This window comes from Saccoglossus kowalevskii, chromosome 3 (genome assembly GCF_978046115.1).
Source record: "Saccoglossus kowalevskii chromosome 3, keSacKowa6.1, whole genome shotgun sequence".
In the NCBI taxonomy this organism is placed as follows: domain Eukaryota; kingdom Metazoa; phylum Hemichordata; class Enteropneusta; family Harrimaniidae; genus Saccoglossus; species Saccoglossus kowalevskii.
Genome location: NC_140643.1, coordinates 28,170,318 through 28,193,062, shown reverse-complemented (window position 1 = coordinate 28,193,062; position 22,745 = coordinate 28,170,318). Strand labels below are relative to the sequence as shown.

At 36.4% G+C, this 22,745-nt stretch overlaps 2 protein-coding genes across 2 annotated transcripts; both read left to right on the top strand.

The window, feature by feature from the left end:
- Nucleotides 1-259: 259 nt before the first annotated feature.
- On the top strand, nucleotides 260-12,017 carry LOC144351892 (monocarboxylate transporter 13-like). The gene is made up of 5 exons (XM_078009148.2): nucleotides 260-401; nucleotides 7,192-7,466; nucleotides 8,245-8,388; nucleotides 10,229-11,134; nucleotides 11,578-12,017. Exons 2-5 carry the CDS (start codon nucleotides 7,232-7,234, stop codon nucleotides 11,730-11,732), a joined length of 1,440 nt encoding a protein of 479 aa, XP_077865274.2. The 5' UTR covers nucleotides 260-401; nucleotides 7,192-7,231; the 3' UTR covers nucleotides 11,733-12,017.
- A 3,006-nt stretch (nucleotides 12,018-15,023) lies between these two features.
- Nucleotides 15,024-17,724, top strand: LOC144351893 (monocarboxylate transporter 13-like). Its single transcript, XM_085497429.1, has 3 exons — nucleotides 15,024-15,255; nucleotides 15,615-15,758; nucleotides 17,411-17,724. The coding sequence occupies exons 1-3, from the start codon at nucleotides 15,024-15,026 to the stop codon at nucleotides 17,563-17,565; spliced, it is 531 nt and encodes a 176-aa protein (XP_085353555.1). The 3' UTR covers nucleotides 17,566-17,724.
- The last annotated feature ends 5,021 nt before the right edge of the window (nucleotides 17,725-22,745 follow it).

The following is a 22,745-nucleotide window of genomic DNA, read 5'->3' as shown; positions in this document are numbered from 1 at the left end:
AAAGATTAAAAGTAACGAAATATTGGATAACTATGTTGGCGTGATTTGACATTATCTTTACTATTATATATGGGTTATTTTATTGGTGCTGTTTATCTTTCATGTCTTCGGAATATATTACTTTGTTGTATTCTTTCATCAAAACCTAAAATAAGGATTACGACAACAATATAGGTAGAGAAAGATAACTCCCAGTCAACCGTTAGAGGGCGCGCGTTTGAGGGTTGAAGGTTATTTTTTGACCTGACAAACTAACCGTAGATGGAATTAAGTTCGCGCACTGTAAATGTGTATTTGTCCTATTTCCAACTTTCATAATTTGGAGCTGTATGTTGTAGACATGGACGTGGGCAGTGTCTGTACCAGTGTATCACCGCGGAAGTAGAGCAGAGCAAGCAATCGTGAGTCATACCATTCATTCTACTATAGTATGTCGCAGAACCATTGAGTTCATGGCGCATTGTTCCCTGCCGTGGCAGGGTTATACGAAACTGTCTCTTGCGTAGACAATAGCATGCGGGCCTTAATTTCGCGTACAAAAGAATGTGTATGCAAATGGTTATCGTACAAAAACATGTATAGTAAAAATACAGTGTTGATACTGGGTACGTTAAACCACAGTCCCACTATCCCAGAGGGACTGTGGTTAAACTGACCTTCAATTAGCCCTGGACCCATGTCGTTGTGTCGAGCGGACGATATTTACATCGGTCGCTTGACTGTCCGCTCCACAGTCAGCTGGCATCGGTGTCGCTGGGTGTATATGATAGAGGGAAGTTGTGCAACCAAATTTGCCGAGTTTGAAGTTTTTCGCCGATAAAAAATAACTAAAGCAAAAACTGATATAAACATCCTAAGAACGGATTACAATTCTTCCGTTTCACCCCCTCTGGAATGTTATACTTTCGCAGCCTAATCGCAGGTTTTATTCGAAAAACGTCGAAAAAACACAAGAATGAGTAGAAATGTTCCTGTTTTGGGCGGATTATTGATAGAAAATAATGTCTTCATTACAAAAATGCTGAAAAACCGTGAGTTTTTGCTTTAGTTATTTTTTATCTGCGAAAAACTGCGAACTCGGCAAATTTGGTTGCACAACTTCCCTCTATCATATACACCCAGCGGCGACACCGATGCCAGCTGACTGTGGTCCGCTCTACCCATACCATGGATCCTTCCATAGCATTTTGACATTAATTTACTTAACTGGGAACAGAAGTGTACCTCTTTCTAGACTAAAACATGTCAGAACGAATGTATGCAATTTTGTGCGAGATCATTGTACGACAACGAAAAGCCGCAAAACTAGAAACCAGTTTGGTAGCCGAACGTTGTGCGCATGTGCGAACAATCACCTGACAGGTTATGTGTTCGGGCAATTCCCCTTTATTGGACTGCCCACAGCACAATAAAATGAGGCAGATACTTTTTACAGACTTACATAAGGATAATCCTAATTTTACTTCAATGGATCATCCCGATAAATTTATTTACATTATGACAAACTGCCACATTAAGCTTGGTGTGTTTATAATGCAAACATATATGTATTAATAAAACACCTGATTCTGTACTACCTTGTAATTGCTGGGAAAGGATTGACCAGCTTTGTTATTAGCCCAAGAAAATTGTTCAGCTTGGAATGTGTCTGAACCCCTCATTAGTATGCAAGAATGTAGGAATGTACCAAGAAAATTGTTTTTCTGGAGTAAATTGTAGTATATTTTACTTATGAAAAGTCAAAAAATGCATGGATGTTAACAGAATGTTGTCGTTTGGTCACAGTTGCGCAATAAATGATGGACTATTTTGAGCGTAACTATAAAATGTGTCACCGAAGTACTCACACGTGTGCATGGATTCCAATAGTTTGTGCTATGAAGAAACTCCATTAGAAAATAAGTATTGTGTAATTTGTTGTGAGAATATATTCAAATAGATTTATGTTTATGAATCTTGTTTCTTTTCAAACCGTATTTATATAATAAAAATTGTTTATGAAAATGTTTTTTATATTTTGTCGATAGATTGAATTTACAAATGATGAGTTATTTTGTTATACCATCACTCGAATTATATGTTACGAATTTCTGATAGTTTAGACTTTGTGTTCTTGCGAACGGGAAGACGTTTACTGGTGTACAGTGAACATCGATAACGGCGAACGTATTTCGAAAGTTGTGAAATCATAGTACTGTTTTGGCATTATACGACTATTATGTACTGCAGTTTATTTAGATTCGTCCCTGAAATCAAAATCGGTATTTCCACAACCCATATGCAAATGAGGTCCGAGAGCAAACAAAGTAGTCCCTTCAGGAGTACAGTTTTTCGGAATAAACAATATTTAGAAGTACGATATTTTCCCCTTGGGGTACATGAATATACTTGCCGAGTGACATGAAATTTGAACAACAGTAATGGTACTTTTAGGCAGTCACTTATTTTGGCCCAAACTAATTTGCATATCACCCATGCAATAATGTTTTCGGTATTTTCACGGTCGATATGCAAATGAACATGGTATTTTCATTGGCTACCGAACTATTTTTATTTTGTAAACACATTTTCGTTTGCTATTTTTATCCAGTTCAAATCGTTCAACAACATTTTTGGCATGTCAGGTGTACATCATATGAAATACTACGATTGGGAGAACTTAATGTGTGTTGACCACCTGGAAACTGAGTTTTATAAACCTTGAAGGGCTCTCAGAAGATCCACCAGCAGTAAAATCAGCGCTTACTATGGAGCCGCAACCATCAGCATCGAGATACCAGGTTTCTGCTGGCGACGTTGCGGCGTTACTCAGTTCCAAATAAAAATTACCAACGCCAAAAGAGCAACATTTTAACCGGTAATCAAGACTCGGTCAATCCACGACCAGCAAGCAACATCACACACGAAGGTGTAGCGTGCAGCCACAGTCCCTCAACGAAGGACTGTGGTGCAGCTAAGCGACAACCGCTGTCGACGAAAGTCATCCCGTCTGTTTAGTACCGCAGTTGCACGGCATGTTTGCCAATGCACAATTCTGTGGCGGAACTTTTAACTTCAACATAAACTGTGTATCATAGTCGTCCAGTTCAAGTTCTGGTTCTGCCGTGGTCCCAACTAAACGTCAACGAGTTATTTATTCGGACAGTGACTCAGATTAGACGTCTGATTATTTTAATTTCAAACAAACAGTGACACGCGTTCTCCGGGCGCGTTCTACACTGACACGCGCTGCTAGGGCGTAACACTTATATTGGAACATATTAATGGGCAATGGGATTCCCCGACCTAAATTCCATCGCGGTTTGAACGTTCTTTCTTTAATACGAAATAATCAAGTATGGAACATATGTAATAATAACAGAACCACAAATTTCGACGTTCTTTCGAGATTTCTTCTGTCTTTTCACCCTGATTACGAATAACTGTCGGTAGCCTGAAGAATCATTTATCATTGTCTCGATTTCCGCGGTTGCTGCAGTTGACAATAGCACAGAAATTCACCATTATTCCGCACAAAACATGGACAAACCACAGGATATCAAGCTGACAGTGTATTGTTGTCATGGTTTCCATGATTGCGTTTGTACTCCAAGATGGCGGATCACGTGTTTCGTGACGTCATGTGGGAAGCCTCTATACGTTTGTGTTCTCGAGTGAAGTGATTTCCATTTACTTCGTCTGTTATAAAATCAACTGTATTAGGTTTCTCCGAACGTCATATATTGCCATCGGGATTCTGTCTACTACACTCGGCGGTGTAGTGCGTATCGATCTTATTGTATGAAGCGCACCCAAACCCGGAAATCGACAGCAAATCGGGATGGTCTCGTCACGTAATTTCTTACCTTGTTCTTGAACGCAGTACGCTTGGCTATGAATTTCCACATACCCACGCTAATAGGAATAGTGCATCGTGGGTAATACTATATTGATCGTGGTGAAACAAACATGGCTGCCGTAATGCCTGTCGTTCGATTACATCGCTCGTGTTTCTCTTCCTTCTCTGTTTTCTTCGATTTTTTATTTCAATTAAACAGCGATTTGGCTGTAGCCATGCATTTAGTCATTGTCGACTGTTTTTTTTTTCGAATTGGATGATTGTCATAGTAACATACGCTATGTACAATTAAACGTACCGAGTTGAACAGTCGTCATTTCTAAAGTTCAAAATAAACAAACAAGATTATTTAATTTAGTTTAATTCCTTCAGTTGAAAATTGAGTTTCCAAAATAAATAAATAATAACACGTACGTCGTATCCTCATGTATACTTCAAGTTTTCATTAAAAGAAAGTCAAAGTCTTTGAAATTGCGTTTTTGCCTGTTCGTCAATCCATTGCTCCCAAACACACCTTTAAATACTCTTATTTTCCAAGCACCGAGATGGCTCTGCCAACTCTTGTTTTATTTTTTTAATTATCCTCTTTACTTTTTTATTTTACTTGACTATGTTCATCTTCTATAGAAAGAATAATGTCAATAAAGTTATATTATCTTATCTTTATTCGTGACCTGCGATTGTACAATGCGCATGCGCAATATGTTCAGTATTTATAACGCCACAGTCCCTATATAGACGTTTTACGGCTGGTCGCTGTCGCACAGCAAACTAATGCAAAATCGCTCGGAATTGGGTATTTATATTTAATTTCTTGAGTCGTAATTTATTAATAATCATTATTAACTTGTAGCAAGCGCATTTGTTAGCCCACAACTGCTGCACAGGAGGATCCATGGCGGTGTTGAGTGGACAGTCAAGCGACCGAATATAATAAGCCCACTAACATAGCCATGGATCCAGGGTTAACCTTCAATGTGACCTGTGACCTGGTTGTGTCCATTTCAAATTGAATTATCTGTTATTTTTAGCAATAAGTAGGACGCATTGGGTATAGTACAATGCGATATAGGATGCTGGTTGGGGATGGTATATATGGTATAAAGGCAAAACATGTAGTGGAAATAATCCAATTACAGTGTCTGTCCATTTTTACATGGACCAAAGAAAACTGTTTGAATAATACACACTCGTTATTTCACGAAACTGACTGAACAAAGTTGATGTTTAGTGGTAGTTAACAGGAACAATAAACTATATATCATTGTCAAAATTTATGAAAAATAATACGAGACATGAATACCATCATAATATATTTTTTTAATCGGTGGATGTGGGGGAGGGATTTAATGTGTTATTTTTACGGACCTCAGATATTATTGAAAAAATACTGTATAAATTTCCCTGGCAATTTTCCAGACAGTTTTTAACTTCCATGTTTAATACGAATTAATTAATGCAATTTTATGGTCATATGTGTATATCGGGCAACATTTCCGGGGGTTGAATGGCTGAGATGACGGTGCAGTGTGTACAAGCTTCCAGGATGTGAATCGGAAATCTGTCTGACATTTGGCCAGTGGTTTTATTCGCCGCCCGTCTGTACGACACTCAAAATGACCCCTAAATCAACGTGCACTCATACCCCAGCTTGAACTCAAACCTCATCGATCATCGGACCGTCATGACAACAACAAAATACGATGACCGTACCGCCGGTTGATGTCCATCGAATACAAATAACACAGTTGTGAATACTCCGTAGCCCAAGTATAAACCTACTAATGCCTATTGGAGACACCCAAAGGTCTATAAATTATGTTTTAAAATAGGAAAGAATCCATTTTTACGTTTTCAAAGGTCAGGGGGTTTGTTTTTGAAATTTTCGGGAATACATATGCATATAATTTGATATGTGGCAATGATAGACACTTTTACGATGATCCCTAATGCTACGGAAAATGTTTAAACCACTTTAAGGGGTGGAGTTTTTCCATGAATTTGTTTCAATCGGTGGGTTCTTCTTGAAAGTTTGTTACAATGGGTGGGATTTGGTAGGATTTAGCCTCCCGGTCCGTGATTTTCATCAAAGTTGCTGCTTCTTTTAATACATGCCTTCATTCGCCCGCCAATCAAACACACACTTTAGAATAGGGACATCCGTCGTCAACGAGGCGCCGCAATTCTCCGGTATTCTGAGTTAGCTACTCATTACAGCGACGGACATCACGTTCGGTGGTTTTAACGATTATTATAGTACTTTGCTTCTGGTGTGCTTTTATAAAACCGTCCACTTCGTCTGGTACTTCATTTCCTGGTGCTGGTCCAAGAAATTCATCAAGTTGGCCCTATCCTATCGACCGCAACCACTGCGTAATACCCATTTCGTCTGCTGCAGCCATTATCGTTAGCAGGTTGTCAAGGGAGCCGGTTAACATGATGTGTAAACATATCCATCCGCAGTGCCAAACTTGTTCACTAACGCGATTACATGCAAATCTTTGTTACTGCTTATGAAAAATGTACCGTTTTACCCATAAGAATTACCTTACCTTTAATTAATTAAACATTAAGAAGATATAAACCCTGTATTTTTTATGTTATTAAAGGCATGTAATACGAATATTACAGCCCGAATATGGACGTTAGTGCCCTCGCGCAAGGTGATAATTTCCCCTACTGACGTCGCACAAATGATCACCTGCGCTCGGACACAAATGTCCATATTCGAGCAGTTGATATAATACTCATATATAAATAATACAAGTGATTTTTAACTCTTCTGTGATTTTTTGGGCTGGGCCAATTTCTGTCATACTTGGTAGGTAGGTCATACCTTCACTCTAGTTGAGTGGCAAACATCTTAAAAAAATACTAGCCAATTGTTGCCATGGCAACTGATTTTTGAATATTTGTTCACCTCGTACCAGTCTTGTAATAACAGTCTTCAAAACATTGTGCTTTTTAGTTGCGCATGGAAGAAAGGCCACTGGCTCCGACATTGTTCCTCAACAAGTCTCAACGAAACTTTGAATTTTGACTGAACTCTAAATGCTGTGTTCAATCAAATAATCTAGCAAATATATTCACAAAACGGCCGGAAATAACAAGTTTGGCAACTTTAAGAGGTCAACTTGCATGAGTATATAAGCGATAAAAGCAAAAGACGCGCTAGTAATAAAGTGAAGTGACTTAAGTAGACGCTGAATGCTCTCTGCGAACTTTACGTTTAGCTTCACGTTCATGTTTTACTGTTATAGTTATTGTTATTTGCTAGACCTCTTTAAATATTTCTTTTATATCACACAATTAAGTTCATGTCTTCTATGACTGAAATATTTGCACTATGACAGTGTTTTCACAGATTCCTGTCGAACTTATGCTTCACTAGTGATGGCAAGTATAAACGGCAAAGATGACGGCGTTACAAGGAAGGATAATGAAGACAGTGATGGGGGACCTTTAGGATGGTTGTCAGTTCTAGGAGTGTTCTTAAGTGTTTTCTTTGTGAAAGGAACTAACGTAGCACTTGGGCTGTTTTTCATAGCATTTGTAGAGTATTTCGGTGAAGGTGCTGGTTCAGTGTCATGGATCTCTACCCTTACACTGAGTGTAACATGGTTAGGAGGTATGTATAGTACTATTGGTACACTAGTATCAAATAGTAGCAATTTAACATAATTCAACAAATAATTATCAATCTTTTACCAAACTTAATACCGTGATATACAGATATAAAATAACCTAACAAAAAATTTGTTTTTAATATTCACCCTGTATTCATGTATATGATATATATCTTTTTCGGAAGCTTTGTATCTAGGTTCAATATATGTATTAAGGCGATCAGGTAGACATCATGTAACCGGACATTGATGGTTATTAAAGTTGGCCATGGGGTACACCCATATTCTTAAGTAATGTCCAATTACTAGGAGCATTTTCAGACTACATTCCAATAAAAACAAAATCAAGATCTGTTTTTCCCTATATCTTTATTTGGTATTATTAAATAAGTCAAGTTTTAGGTGTAGTTATGATTAATTATTAGACTTTAGACATTCTCGGGATGTTCTGACTATACGGTGTTTGGACATAATGCTTTGCAGTCAAAAGGTACACATTCCATTCGAATGGTAATAATCACAAATTGATCAGCTTGGGGGTTTGGCAAACAAATCTTTAATTTTAGATGCAGAAAAAGTGGGATTGTTTCATAACACGTGATTCCACCCTGGCCAATCCGATTGTTGATTTCAGCAACATGTATTATAATGACTTAAGTGAAAAAGTGTTATTCATTACCTACATAACGTACGTTTCTTTTCTTGTGCCCAGTTTCATATTTTTGAAAAGCTGTTATTATCTTGAATGTTGTCAAGTGTTTTTACTCTGTGTATTTGCAGCTCCATTTGCATCAGCCTTAGCCAAACGTTTTGGACATCGTAAAATTGTAGCAGTTGGAGCATCTTTAGCATTCTTTGCATTGTTAATGGGCTCCTTTGCTACACAGATATGGCATCTTGCGATTAGTGTAGGATTTCTCAGTGGTAAGTAGATGAACAAAATATAACCAATATAATAATTAATTTTCACTGTGTATCTGACATATTTGCGTAACCTAATCAAAATTTGTTATTCGTTCATACATCTATTAATTAATAAATAAATAAATCCTTTCTTGTGAAATGTTGTGGTGTTTCCAGATTATTTCTCAGGCTTGCGGCGTGTGCCATTTCTGTTTCAAAGGCATATATACCTAAATGTACATTGGTAAACAAACACAGTCCACGGTGCGATTTGTTTGCAACTCAGTACAATGACCCGATTGCTGATTTGGTTCAAATACTATCACTGTGGCCGGACGTTCATATCATTTGTCAATGCGGTTTGCTAGGTCTTACAGTTTTAGTATTTTTTACATGATCACTTCTGAAAATTACCCTCACTTATATTCTAATGCTGCAGAAGTTTGTAACCAGTCCTACATATACATATATAGGACATATATTACCATAACAATTTTAAAACAGCTGTCATCCCATCTCAATAATGTTGAGCTAAATTTGAGCAGACAAGCACGCAAATCTAGATCACGTATTGTTTGGTTTTACATTTTGTAGACAAGAATTGATCGTATGTAATGGAAAAGTCATAATTTTCATGTATGTCAATCCCTGCAAAAGGTTTCTTTATATAGCATTTGTATATTTAAAGGGGAAGTAGTTGTCGCCATAGAAATATGGGCCTAATAAAAACAAAGATGGTGACTTTGACCAATTTTAATTAGGTATTTTTTAGGTGATTGGAAGGTATCGAAGGAGTCACCAGCGGTAATTAGTGCAAGTCGCGCCCAGGTTAAACCTCATACTTTTGATTTTCATTAGAAGAGTGTAGGAAAATCCATGTTTATCAACACAAATGTCGCACATGCACAGCGCGACGACCACCGTCCTGTAACTCAATGGAGCACACACAATTAGAGCAACTCAGCCTGTGAATATATAAAAGACTATGTATGCGTCCCATTCCCACATCTAAACTTAATTCGGCATTGTGACATACCTAGGACAAGCAATTGTCAATTAATTGTTAATTAAATTACCAGTTCTCTGGACTTATTGAAGACAATTAAGAAAAAGTATAGATATGTATAAATATGAATTTTAATGCTGCTGTATTTGCATTAAATAAAAGAATATAATAGATATGTAGGCTATCTTGGTTCTATCAAGGTGTCTATGGTTTGACCCCCTCAGTCAGGTTAAAGGACCCAGGCATAATATATGAAATAGGAGTGTCACAAGAAGAGAAGTGAACATATATAAAACAACTGATTTAAATACCAGGTAAAATACATCATCCCATTCCAGGTCTTTTCTAAGAGCTGGGGCATCATCCAATGTCAGCCTCCTGTAAGGGCTCGTCATTTCCACCATTCCAGCCATGTTAAAGAGCTGAATCATCCTCCAATCTCAACCTTCTGTAAGAGATAGGGCATTATTTTCTTCTAGCCCCCATGTATAAGCCAGCCCCTTGTAAGAGCTAAGTCAACTTCTCATTCCAGTCATCTTTAAGAGCTGGAGGTATTCTCCAAATCCGGTTTCCGAGAGAAACTGGAACATCCTCCCATTCAAGCTCTCTGTGAGAACCAAGACTCCCTCCATTCAAGCCTTCTGTGAAAGCTGGTACACCATTCCATTCAAGCTCTCTGTAAGATCTGGGGCATTCAGATCAGTAGTGTTTTTTTCTGCCCATTCATGTGGGTAAGAAAGTGCTAATTACAGGTTGTCACTGTAGAATGTGGATTGTTGTAACTCCCTCACCAGCCTTTACAATAATTGCATATACATAAAATAATGCTTCTTTTATCTGTTATTAATATTTTAGGTTTAGCTGGTTCATTCATAAATGCACCTGCTACAGCTTTTGTTGGTTTTCACTTCAGAAGAAGACATTCCTTGGCTATAGGACTTGCATATTCAGGAATTGGCGCAGGTTCCTTAAGCTTACCAGCGTTTTTCCAGTTTAGCATTGAGCAATATGGGTGGCAAGGTGCTTTATTAGTTTTCTCAGCCATGACTGCGAACCTTCTAGTAGCTGCTGCATTACTTATGAAACCGTTTACATTGAAAAGGAAACATGTAGGAAAGGTTGTTGAACTACGTGATAATCCACGCAAAACTAACCCAGAGGGAACCATCAATGAACCTGTATCTGATAAATCATATATTGAGAATAACATTTCTAATACTCAGATTGCTACATCATGCACTACATGTAGGACTTGTAATTCAGATAAAGCACGTTTTAAGTCACTAACTGAGATTTTTGATTTACATGTTTTTAAAAACGAAAATTTTGTTTTTTTTGCTGTTTTGTTCTTGGCATTCTCGTTTGGTCAGGCAATATCTGTCATTCATATTGCCCCAATCATTGACACATTCGGTTTCTCAAAAGAACAGACAGCCATTGCTCTCTCGCTCTATGGTGTCGGATGCTTGTGTGGTTCACCATTCTGGGGTTATGTTCTCAGTCACTGTAATGTGAGTGTGGTACATTGCTACTCGCTCATAATTGGAATGTACGGAGTCTGTGAATTGTTAGTGCCAGTAGCAACACCATTACTAGCTATATCAACAATCATGGTCGCACTGGGATTCCTTAGAGGAGGGTTTTCAGCACAGACATCTGTTGTAGTCAGAAGAACCGTTGGTGTCAAACATATAACTAATGCATATGGATGGTGTCTCCTATTTGGTGGGGTTGGCCAGTTAATTGGTGGGGTCACATCAGGTAAGTCTAAGTTCAGAGCTGTACAGTCTTTGTACTATCGAAATTTGATTATTCTGACACAATAAATTCAAATTCTAGATTATTTTTTATCTTGAAAACAACACATTGAGAATATTTACTCATAAAGGTAAATTATACTCCATAATATAGCACATGTAGTTATAAGTTACTCGCAAGATGTACATGATAAGACGAACGATACAAGTGTTGTCTGTTTTTGAAGTCGCACAAACATTTGCATTGTGTGTTGAACCGAATTTTTCAGATTATATTGAACCATTTCAGAAATATTACATTTCGTAAATAGCTACTTCGATTTTACTTTAAATTGTGTCAATTAGTTACTCCGCTTACATAGCGCATGAATTGCATAACAAACTTACTTTTTTTCAATATCCCAAAGCTATTCACTTAATATATAATCGCCATATTGTTTTTTTCAGGCTACATGCATGACATGACAGGAAGCTACGATGTATCTTTCTATTCTGCTGGTTTACTGACGATATTCAGTTGTCTGGTTCTATCTATTGGTACCGTCATTATTGACAAAAGAAAAAGTAGAAATTATCAGTCAGTCAGTATTGTTTATCTGTGATTGAGTTGGTTAATGTGTTCACTTGATTGCAACTGTTATAATAGTATTTACTATTTATTTATCTGATGATTGTCGAAAACGTATCGTGCATATAAATAAGTGTAATACAAATCATATTTTTTCAAACGATTGCGAGATAATTGACTATCGTGCACATCACATCAGTTATATGCGAGTGGGTATTCACAATTGAATTACGTATTCTGTTTTTGTATTACGTATTTGTAAAAAAAATGTTTTTATATTGTTGTTGTTGGAATAAACTATCATTTATACAAAGAATAATACATGGTAATAGAACAAGGTGCTTGGTGAAATACAACTGTGCTATTGAAAAATGCAACACGTTCTTTTAACAAATAATGTACTGACAATCGTACAAAAAATGTCATGCTTCAGTCAACACCAGGTGACCAAGCACAGTGACTTCAATCTCCAGCACCACTCGCAAAAATGTATATGGAAAATTCAAGTAGCTATGTCAGAGCATCACGATCATGAAGTATTGTTGGGAAGCATCGGCACTTGCAAGATGATGTTAGTTAACGGGGCAAGAATTTGACAAGGTGTTATATACTAACTGAACTTTGAGCTGATCGAATGATAGTAGCTAGTGCTACTGAGTGATTCCTGTAGTGTGGCGAAATTAGAACATGTTTTAACATGGATCAAATGCCATTCTTTCATATATTTTTCTCCCATCTTTACAAATAAGATAAAAAAAAATATGTATTTATACCTCTAGATACACCTATAAAAATAGCAAGTATATTGTATTGGATATCAATGGAAAGCTTATTACATGAAGTAATTGTTTATTGGCATTACGATTACTACGTTTAATTTATGACATCACGATGACGCCATAATTCGGAAATATATGTGATTATTTAAGAAAACACCTTTTCCTGGCTAAATGTCTTTAGTATGCTCTAATATCTAAGCAATGGATTTTCAGTTGTTTTGTAAATGTATGTACTATCACAAACAACCCAAATAGCCGTAAAAACATAACATCTGCTAAAATAATAAAATACTCCGTAGATGTACTCATGATTATGACAACTATATTAGATTCGATCTTGATGAAAATCTTATTATCCCACCTCTTCATTCATTCATTGGCATTACGATTAGTTAATTTGAGATGTGACATCACGATGACGTCATAATTCAAAAACATGTGTGCAAATTACTATTTCAGAAATAAAAAATGTGCCATTCGATTAAATTGTACCTGGTAAGAGACGTTTGTTTAGTAACTACCTATCATCTTATCCATGTATTTGAGTTTAAGGATACACGTACAAGTGCGTCAGGTACGACATATTGTTATGGCTTCAACTGGCTCAAATTACGTTATGAATGATTTTAAAAATATAATACATATACATAATTTACCAAATAATATGCTTACAATATGCCGACTACATCACATCGACATGTCTTCTGATTATAGAATGTGGCTGACATAAATGAACGCTAATGTTCGTAAGTATGCATGTAATGTATGTATAATATTACACTAATTATGGCCTGTCCAATTATATACACCATTACAAATCAAATTCAACTACCATGCATGGAACACTGAGGCTGTACAGCCTGTGTTAACGCAAAAAGGCTACCGAGGCGAAAGGAGAGAACACGAAGTCGTATTCGTACAACTCGTAAACCAATAAGGTTACATTGAGTTACGATAACGTTAGATTGATATGTTTATTTTAATGTTTTGTTTTCATGATTAAAAATTGAAATATTTAGATAGATGTAATGACGTGATTTGACACTATCTGTACTATTTGTTTTATTCTTATTTGCGATAAACAACATGTACGACGAATGAACGTGAACAATATCGCGTTTGGAAGTTGAAGGTCAATTTTGTTAATGTTTAACATGACGAACCAACCGTGAGTGAAATCAAGTGCATGCACTGTATATGTATATTTGTCTTATTTCCACCTTTCACAATTCAGTGCTGTTCGCTGTGGGCGTGGAAGTAGAAATGCTGTAATTTCAGATTCTAGTGTCTGTACCAGCGTATCACCGTGGTAAGTAGAACAGAGCAAGCAATCGTGAGTCGTGCCATTCATTCTGTGTCGCTTAACCATTGAGTTCACGGTACATTGCCTTGGGCTCACTGGCAGTGTTATATGGAACTGTCTCCGGCAATGATAATAACTCGACGGGCCAATATTTTGCGTACAAAACCATTTGATTATATTTCGTCTCTTGTTGTGGGTTATTCGCCATGTATGTACCATTAAATGTAACTACTTAACATTATAATGCCAACACAGTTACTATATTGTCACCTATAGTAACCGTGGTACCATTAATTAGAGATGAAATAATGTAGTTGTGCCAATATTTGCATTCATATGGATAGTATGATAAAAAGACATTTTTAAATATTTAAATATTTAAATAAAAACTTGTGCACTAAGAATGACTAATCAGCGTATTGACACCGAGATTAACGCTGAGCTGACTGATCGCAATGTAATATGTGACCTTCCATATTGAGTTCACGGTAAATTGCCTTGGGTGCACTGGGGGGTTTATATAGAACTGTTTCTCGCGATAATAATGACACGGCAAGCCTTTATTTCGCGTACAAAACAATGACTTGTTCTTTAGCGACTGTGGTCGAGATTTATATACCATAAAAGATAACCTCTTAACGGTATAATATTTCATGGTTACTGTAGTCTCTTATACCAGCCGTGATACCAGTATTATTAGGTTAAATGATACAGATATGACAATATGTGAGTGTATATTGTTTCTAATGTATTACTCTTTTGGCCTGATCCTTTACCTTTTAAAGTAATCTTGACCTATTACAGATTTTGAAACATTAATTGGTCCTATACTGACAATACCCGTTTTTTGAAGTTTTCTCAGTTGATTGATAATTTTCTTCCAATTATTAATTTTTCGAATGCAGTGATATTCCCTCGAGACAAAACATTTGAGCACCCAGACGATACCTTGGGAATAGCAGAATCCAGTCGGACACACTTTCGTTAACTACCGTTACTATTAGCACATGATGCCCTAGCCAGAATGGACTTTAGAAAGTGGCCATCATGGGCCGATATTAATAGATACAAACCAACCTTTACTTTCATCGCGCAAGTTTGACAATTGGGGTCCTGCCAATAATAATAATAATAATAATAATAATGCTGTTATAGACACAAGGATTTCCACAACATCAACAAATATAACTATTATTGAAATATTTATATGTTTTCATCTATTTAAATCTGTGTTTCAGTTGCAATGACATGTCTGAAAGGCAAGAAGTATGACGGCACAAGCAACAAAGAAGACGATGATGGAGGCTGTCTGGGCTGGTTGTCAGTTCTCGGGGTGTTCATAACTGTTTTCTTTGTAAAAGGATCCAGTGTAGCACTTGGGCTGTTTTTCATAGCATTTGTAGAGTATTTCGGTGAAGGTGCTGGTTCAGTGTCATGGATATCTACTCTTACACTCAGTGTAACATGGTTAGGAGGTATGCATAGTACTATTGGTACACTAGTATCAACTATCCACTATTAGCCTCCTAATCTGTGGATTCCTTTGTTTGTTCTCATTTGCTCTGCGCTGCCTATATTTCTTTTGGCTTTTGTGTTGAAGTTCCGTGATATTATGCGTAGATGGAAGATACAAGGAAATGGCCATTTACAATTTTTTTTTTTTTTATAAATGCATTAATGTATTATAATTTGAAAGTGTTCATATTGTAAATGTGGTTTTACAAAAGTAAAACATTTTTATTATGTGTACTTCAACATACAATTTCCCATTTTAGCAAAACTGCTATTATTTTGAATGTTAAATGTATTTACTGTGTGTTATGTGTATTTGCAGCTCCATTTGCATCAGCCTTAGCCAAACGTTTTGGACATCGTAACATAGTAGCAGTTGGAGCAACATTAGCATTCTTTGCATTGTTAATGGGGTCCTTTGCTACAAAGATATGGCATCTTGCGATTACTGTAGGATTTCTCAGTGGTAAGTTGATGAACAAAATCCTAATTCGTATTAAAAATATATACGTATGTTAGTGTGAAAGTTTGATAGGTCGTAATTGAGTGATATTAATTGTGTTATAAAACCCTGCGTTTACAATAATAGCACTTACAATAAATATGTACGAATTATTTTATATTCATATAATGAAGATCACATATTTTCAACTGTTTTAGGTTTGGCTGGTTCATTCATAAATGCACCTGCTACAGCTTTTGTTGGTTTCCACTTCAGACGAAGGCATTCCCTGGCTGTAGGACTTGCATATTCAGGAGTCGGTGCAGGATCCTTGACCCTACCAACATTTTTCCAGTTTAGCATTGAACAATATGGGTGGCAAGGTGCTTTGTTAGTTTTCTCAGCCATGACTGCAAACCTTTTGGTAGCTGCTGCATTACTCATGAAACCTTCTACATTGAAGAAAAAACATGTAGGAAAAGTTGAACTATGTGACGATGCATGCAAAACAAATCAAGAGGAAACCATCAACAAGACAATTAACAACGACGTTACTAATAAACAAACTGCTACAACATGCACTACATGTTGGACGTGTAATTCAGAAAACACACTGTTCAGGTCACTGACTGAGATTTTTGATTTACATGTTTTTAAAAACAGTAGGTTTGTTCTCTTTGCTGTTTCAGTCTTGGTGATTTCATTTGGTCAAGCCATATCTGTCATTCACATTGCCCCAATCATTGACACGTTTAGTTTCTCAAAAGAACAGACTGCCATTGCTCTCTCCCTCTACGGTGTTGGATCTTTGTGTGGTTCACCATTCTGGGGTTATTTTCTCAGTCATTGTCATGTGAGTGTGGTACATTGTTATGCACTCGTTTTCGGAATGTATGGAGTCTGTGAATTGTTTGTGCCAGTAGCAACACCGTTACCAGCTATATCAACAATCATGGTCCTACTGGGATTCCTTAGAGGGTTTTTAGCACAGACATCTGTTGTCGTTAGAAAGGATGTTGGTGTCAAATACATGACTAACGCTTATGGATTGTGTCTCCTATTTGGCGGTGTCGGACAGTTGATTGGTGGGGTCACATCAGGTGAGTCTCACAGTTCAGAGCTGATTCTACCATGACATGTATGCTGTACAATCTTTGATTATTCTTATAATTATGATTATTCTGTCACATTATAAATCAAATTGTGGATTAATTTTAATCTTGAAAATGACATTTTTATTGAGAGTATGTGTCAATGAAGATAAATCACAGTAGGCAATATAAGCACCAGACAGTAATGACTGACTCGTATATATATCAAACATATAAATTAGAAATACAATACACACGCTGTTTCTAACTATTTCTATGGCATAGTGGCTTTGAATGACTGAATGCCCTGCCACTGAAAGTCATTCCAACATTTGTGTTGTATGAACGTTTCTAATCCAAAATGATATATTCTTAGTGTTAAATCCCCGGCACTGTTTTCCATACTTTTTGCAGCAAAAAAACTTCCCAACGAATCCGGCTACAATTTAGCATGGTGATTAGTATCAATATTTTCAATTTCAAATATACAATGGTTGTGCGCTGGGACAATACATCAATCAGTTTCGATATGTGTGATGTGCTATCCGTTTATCAACCATATTTTCTAAAAATTATTTTTCACAGGTTACTTGCATGACATGACAGGAAGTTATGATGTATCTTTCTATTGTGCTGGTTTACTGACGATATTCAGTTGTCTGGTTCTATCTATTGGTACCGTCATTATTGACAAAAGAAAAAGTAGAAATTATCAGTCAGTCAGTATTGTTTATCTGTGATTGAGTTGGTTTATGTGAATTTCACATAGTTTGTACATTGTTGAAATATTGATTATATATTTATTGAATTATTGTGCATATTTTCAGTTACGTTATGTATTAATTAAAATTGCTGTATATATCTCATCAATTTTATTTTTGTTTGTGTTATTACTTAAATATAGCTGTATATATATATATATATATATATATATATTATATATATATAATATATATACCTTCATCATTCGTATGTATATATACAAGACGTCTACCAGTAATAATTGCAGGCTTGTATAATGATATAATCACTCACAATAGTTTGATGCTTAAAGTCCTGTTCGTTTCTTTGTTTTGAGTAGGATATATATTAAGTTTACCATCGCCACTCGACTCGACCTAGTCAATGTCCCAGAAGTAAATAGTTCTATAAAAATGTATAGTCAGTACACACCTCGTCTGATGCACGAGACATTAAAGTGGCTTCACATGCAGGAGGAGTCAGTTGTGTGCTAGGAACATGTAAGCAGTTGTAAGTTGTATTATGACTCTGTACCTGACTACTTGCAATAGTTGATACTTTTCGTCAGTGATATAGGATAAACCTAGTGTTTCAGACATAGTTTACATTTGAGGTGAGTACAGATTTGCCAGTTTGTAGTGACGCGGTTAGAATCAGATGAGTGGAGTAGAGAGGAATAGAATTAATTAGCTAATTACTCTGGTATGAGGTTTTCGATTGCAACAGCTAACAATTGAATGAGACACTCGTTAATTTGCGTGCCACCTCTTCTAAATTCAATCTGCTGATTACTATGCAAATTTGCATATATTTTTACAATCATGGTTTCAACTCTCTATATCAATACAAAGTCATCAATGCGAAGTCGGCATTTGTTGGTATCCTGTTAAAGAAAATCACACTGAATGAAGATTTGAATATTCTCATATGGAAGAAAATTTATATTTCACATCTTTACAAAAATTAATTTATGACTATTAAACGTACCTTCTACATTTATAATCACTACGCATAGATGCACTACTGGGGACAATAGAATCGAATACTTTATAAGGTGTCTGCCACTGAATCTGCCAACCAGTGAGATTTGTGCTGATTGGTCTGGTATTGCTCATTAAAGGTCACAGTTCATACTTGTCTGGAATACAATAGACTATAAGCATTAACAAAATATGGTTACATGACCTAATTAACGGTTGCCAAGGAGAGCACAACCAGTTTAAACCATTAAATGACATATATGCAAAACGTTGGGCTACTAATAAGGCTGAATTTGGTATCACCCGTTTAATGCAACTTCAAAATGTTTAGACCTTTCTTTATTAAAAATCGATGTGGTTGTAAAAATCGATGAAATAAAGAACAAGCTGTTTACCAGCTATTTACTCTTCAAATGATGATTTCTCCGAATTATGAACTTTCATTTGTTTTTTATCCACTATATTGTTACTGGTATAAAATGCTACATCGATTTGTTGGAGTTATAGGAGCTATATGTTTTCATAATGAATGCTCTTTCTATGATATATGAGTATGATAAACTCATCATTTTGTAACCATGTTTACACCCTGTTGTCACAGTGTAAGGCCTGCTTATTGATGTTGAGAGGGACATTCACGGAACTCATCCTGGACAGGGGGTTCTTTCGCTACTAGAACGGGGTAGACAAGACATTAATACTGGAAATGAAATACACACACACACCAAAATATCAAGTTAAAGCTCCAGGCGTTTTACCTCTCAAAATAATAATACAGAATAAAACAATTAATACATTCACTAAAATGGGGAATGTCCAGGGAAGTGTGCATTGGTGATAACTCACAGTCCCAGGATGTGGAAATTGACGATAGTAAATGGCTTCTGCAACACAAGAGATACCGGGGTTTTGCTTGCAGAGGAACGCTGTTAACAGGAGATCGCAAAGCAGTTCATGCAAGTCTCATAGAATGATGATTGAAGCCTTATCACTTGACTCATAATATCGCAGCAGCAACACGCAACTCAACTCAGTATTCATTTGAAATGGTGGTCCAAAACTGTCCTCAATCTAGCCTATTTATAGGGCACAAATGGCCCAGTTCCAGGTACAGCACCTGGGTTTCCACAGAAGCCAATCAGAATGTGGTCTTGCTAGCAGCTGCCTCTTGATGACATGCATGTACCCCTTAAGCACGTCAGTAGATCGTAAACATCCTTTATCTAAATCACAAGCACACCTGGTAGATTCCAATTGTTCTTTCAGGTTTGAAAACAAGTATGACCTGTGAACCATTTTTATGACAGTTATCACACTCCAATACACACCGTTTTTTTCCCATGATTCCATGCACACTTCTATTTGCAAGGTTTGAGGTAATATAAAAAAAAAACATAGAATAACGGATGCTGACACCTATGTTGTCTTATACTCAAGTGTAAACTTGTACAGACCAGTGACTCTTACATGTGTTGAATTCCCATTTTAGCTTGGGTTTTAACAACGCGGTTGGTGGTCATCGAAGCCAGTGCTGGTGATTAACTGTAATAAGATGTCTTATTGCACCATGAACCATAACCCGATCGCTTGAATATGTATTAGTCGCTAGTGTATATTGTGTGTGTTGCTGGTTATCAGGTTGTCATTGTTTGAAGGTGTAAAGTCGAATAAACGCTTACAGACTCTGGCGTGGTGTTATTCTTCAATCAATATAGAGTGAAAACATTGTCATAATAACACTGATAACAGTCTGAGACCTCTGAGACCTCAGACTCATGCATGTTGTCTGTACACCAAAATATGTCTTCGTGATTATACTGCATTGAAAATGCTATCTCTTGTAGTGATGATAGTTTACAATTCACGAATTTCTGCAACATCTGCCTGGTATGTTCTCTGTGGTGTAGGTGCGGTTAAACCACTATGTCACAATATTCAGGCGATGGTTCTGGAGGTTTTTGTTCGAAGGGGTCCTTATTCAAGGAAGGTTTTATAACCACCCGTATTTTGTTCTAGAACTTTTCGTAGAACTCACCTCCAACGAACACCCAATGGACATCCTAAATTATTCAACACATTTGCTTACCAAATTTGATTCACGTGCTTGTAGAAGAATGATGTTTTCACATTAACATCACAATACTGGTTTATTTGCATAATTTTATTTTGCGATGTGACTGGTGGTTCGTTGGTTGTAATAGCCTCTAATATTTCCCATTGTATTGTGGATCAGTCCCACCCTCAATAGGATTGAACTAATTCAGGTTCTTGGGCACACCCAGGCCAAACCATTCCTAATCAATTTTTATTTCTTCATTATATTCAATATAAGATTTGAACTTGGTAGTAACAAAGTAATATACATCATACAATACATGTGTTCTCTCTTTAAAAAAAATAACTGTCGGTGATTCAAAGTTATGGTGTACTTGTATGCTTACATTGTGTGTATCACCAGGGTCGTATACACATTGATATACACTTATTTATGTTCACCAGATGTTTTTATGTTAAAAATAACTGTAGACTGTTAATTCAGGTAATCACAATGTGTTTGAAAGTGACGTTGCTCATCGATGTGCACGTTAGGTTTTTTTACATCGAGATAGCAGTGAAGTTGTACATTGACCTTATTTATACGTGATATTTTGTTGTCATATTCCGAATATGTGAAATAATAAATGGTAAACGAGCTGCCATGGTTCCCGGTTTAGACACATATGTTACTGTCTTATTAACAGAAGAGGTCATTATCATGATGTTGATTTAATACGCGTAGTTAAAATACTTGGTAATAAAATAGATATTTGTGGTCGGTGTGTTTCTTTCATGATTATTTTTACTGTCTGTGATGTTAAATATTATTTGCAATGTGTTACCAGACTGTAGCTATATAAGAGTCAGGGAAATCAACAGTGTCAACACATTGACATAAAAAATCCAAGCAGGTCATCGTTACACTTGAAGAACGCTCTATAAGGGTTTGAATTTATAAGGTAAGCACCGCTCACTCCACATAAGTTGCGTGTACGTCTTCCAATATATATTTCTAATATAGCTCAGTACTTATATCACATGCCGGCAATTTGTTCTATGAATTAATGAACCACGCATGCGCGGTTAATTACTAAGACGTACTTCTTAACTCTATAATTGACGCGTTGTATATTTATTTGCGTGTCGTGTAAAATGGTGGGCTCGATTTCTGATCACGAATTTCTCGTTTAGAGAATAGTGTTCTTCGAAGAGTATTTAATGTATTATGTCTGTGTCCTTGGTGTGCGTCAAAATAAAATAAATATTAGTTACGCGGTATAGCTGTGTGTATCACTGCATGGTGTCTCCATATATTGTATAATTTACAAAAACATGTAAAAAACGCATCATCGCAAGTGTATGAAAAGGTAGGCGAACCAATAGAACAATATACATGTATTAAAACACTCAACGTTATCATTTTTGGTTATTTATTGACTATTGCATTTATGACTGATAACAATCTAGACGCACTGCTGTTGGTACGCACGCATATTTCCCAATTATATTAATAACATTGAGTTTAGATGAAAGGCAAAAAAACAATAAAATTACTCACGGTGTCATTTGACACGTAGGTAGTAAAAGATGTATGCCGTAATTACATGCATAAAGAAAAGAATTTATGAAATTAATTAATTTATAACAATCAACTATAAATCAGTATGGTTTTTAAAGCAGATCCCGTGCATCTTTTCACATGATATTTGTTTCTTTAAATTACCAATGTCACAAACGAATTATTACACCAGCACCACCCGCCACCTACAACCCACCCCCCACCCCCCACACACAACCGCCAAATGAACTTGCAGTGCGCCGTAAACTGAGAATCATATTTTCGCCGACGAATCGCCGCTGAAATATTGCACTGTACCATAATGAGCGGAGTAAATATGACCGCTATAATGTTGATGTATATTAAATATGTTATTTTCCCGCGGGAACAGTCGACTGTGATAATCGCTGGGTGTACTGTATGACCAAGAGACGGTATGACCCGCAGTGGTATGAACACAATCATAGCACGGGTGGTATAATGTGGAAAAACCGCAAACTAAAATGAAGTCTAATTTCATTGAATATTATATTGATATATCTGATATGATATTTAAAAGTTTGCCCATAACTCTGGTAAAATCCAATGACACAATAATGTCAAT

What these genes read in the sequence shown, in the direction of transcription:
- LOC144351893 (XM_085497429.1), top strand. Translation starts at nt 15,024, where the DNA reads ATGACATGTCTGAAAGGCAAGAAGTATGACGGCACAAGCAACAAAGAA. An exon ending in CAGTGTAACATGGTTAGGAG is followed by an intron (nt 15,256 to 15,614) that starts GTATGCATAGTA and finishes GTGTATTTGCAG; the next exon opens with CTCCATTTGCATCAGCCTTA. An exon ending in TACTGTAGGATTTCTCAGTG is followed by an intron (nt 15,759 to 17,410) that starts GTAAGTTGATGA and finishes TATTTTTCACAG; the next exon opens with GTTACTTGCATGACATGACA.
- LOC144351892 (XM_078009148.2), top strand. Translation starts at nt 7,232, where the DNA reads ATGGCAAGTATAAACGGCAAAGATGACGGCGTTACAAGGAAGGATAAT. An exon ending in GAGTGTAACATGGTTAGGAG is followed by an intron (nt 7,467 to 8,244) that starts GTATGTATAGTA and finishes GTGTATTTGCAG; the next exon opens with CTCCATTTGCATCAGCCTTA. An exon ending in TAGTGTAGGATTTCTCAGTG is followed by an intron (nt 8,389 to 10,228) that starts GTAAGTAGATGA and finishes TTAATATTTTAG; the next exon opens with GTTTAGCTGGTTCATTCATA.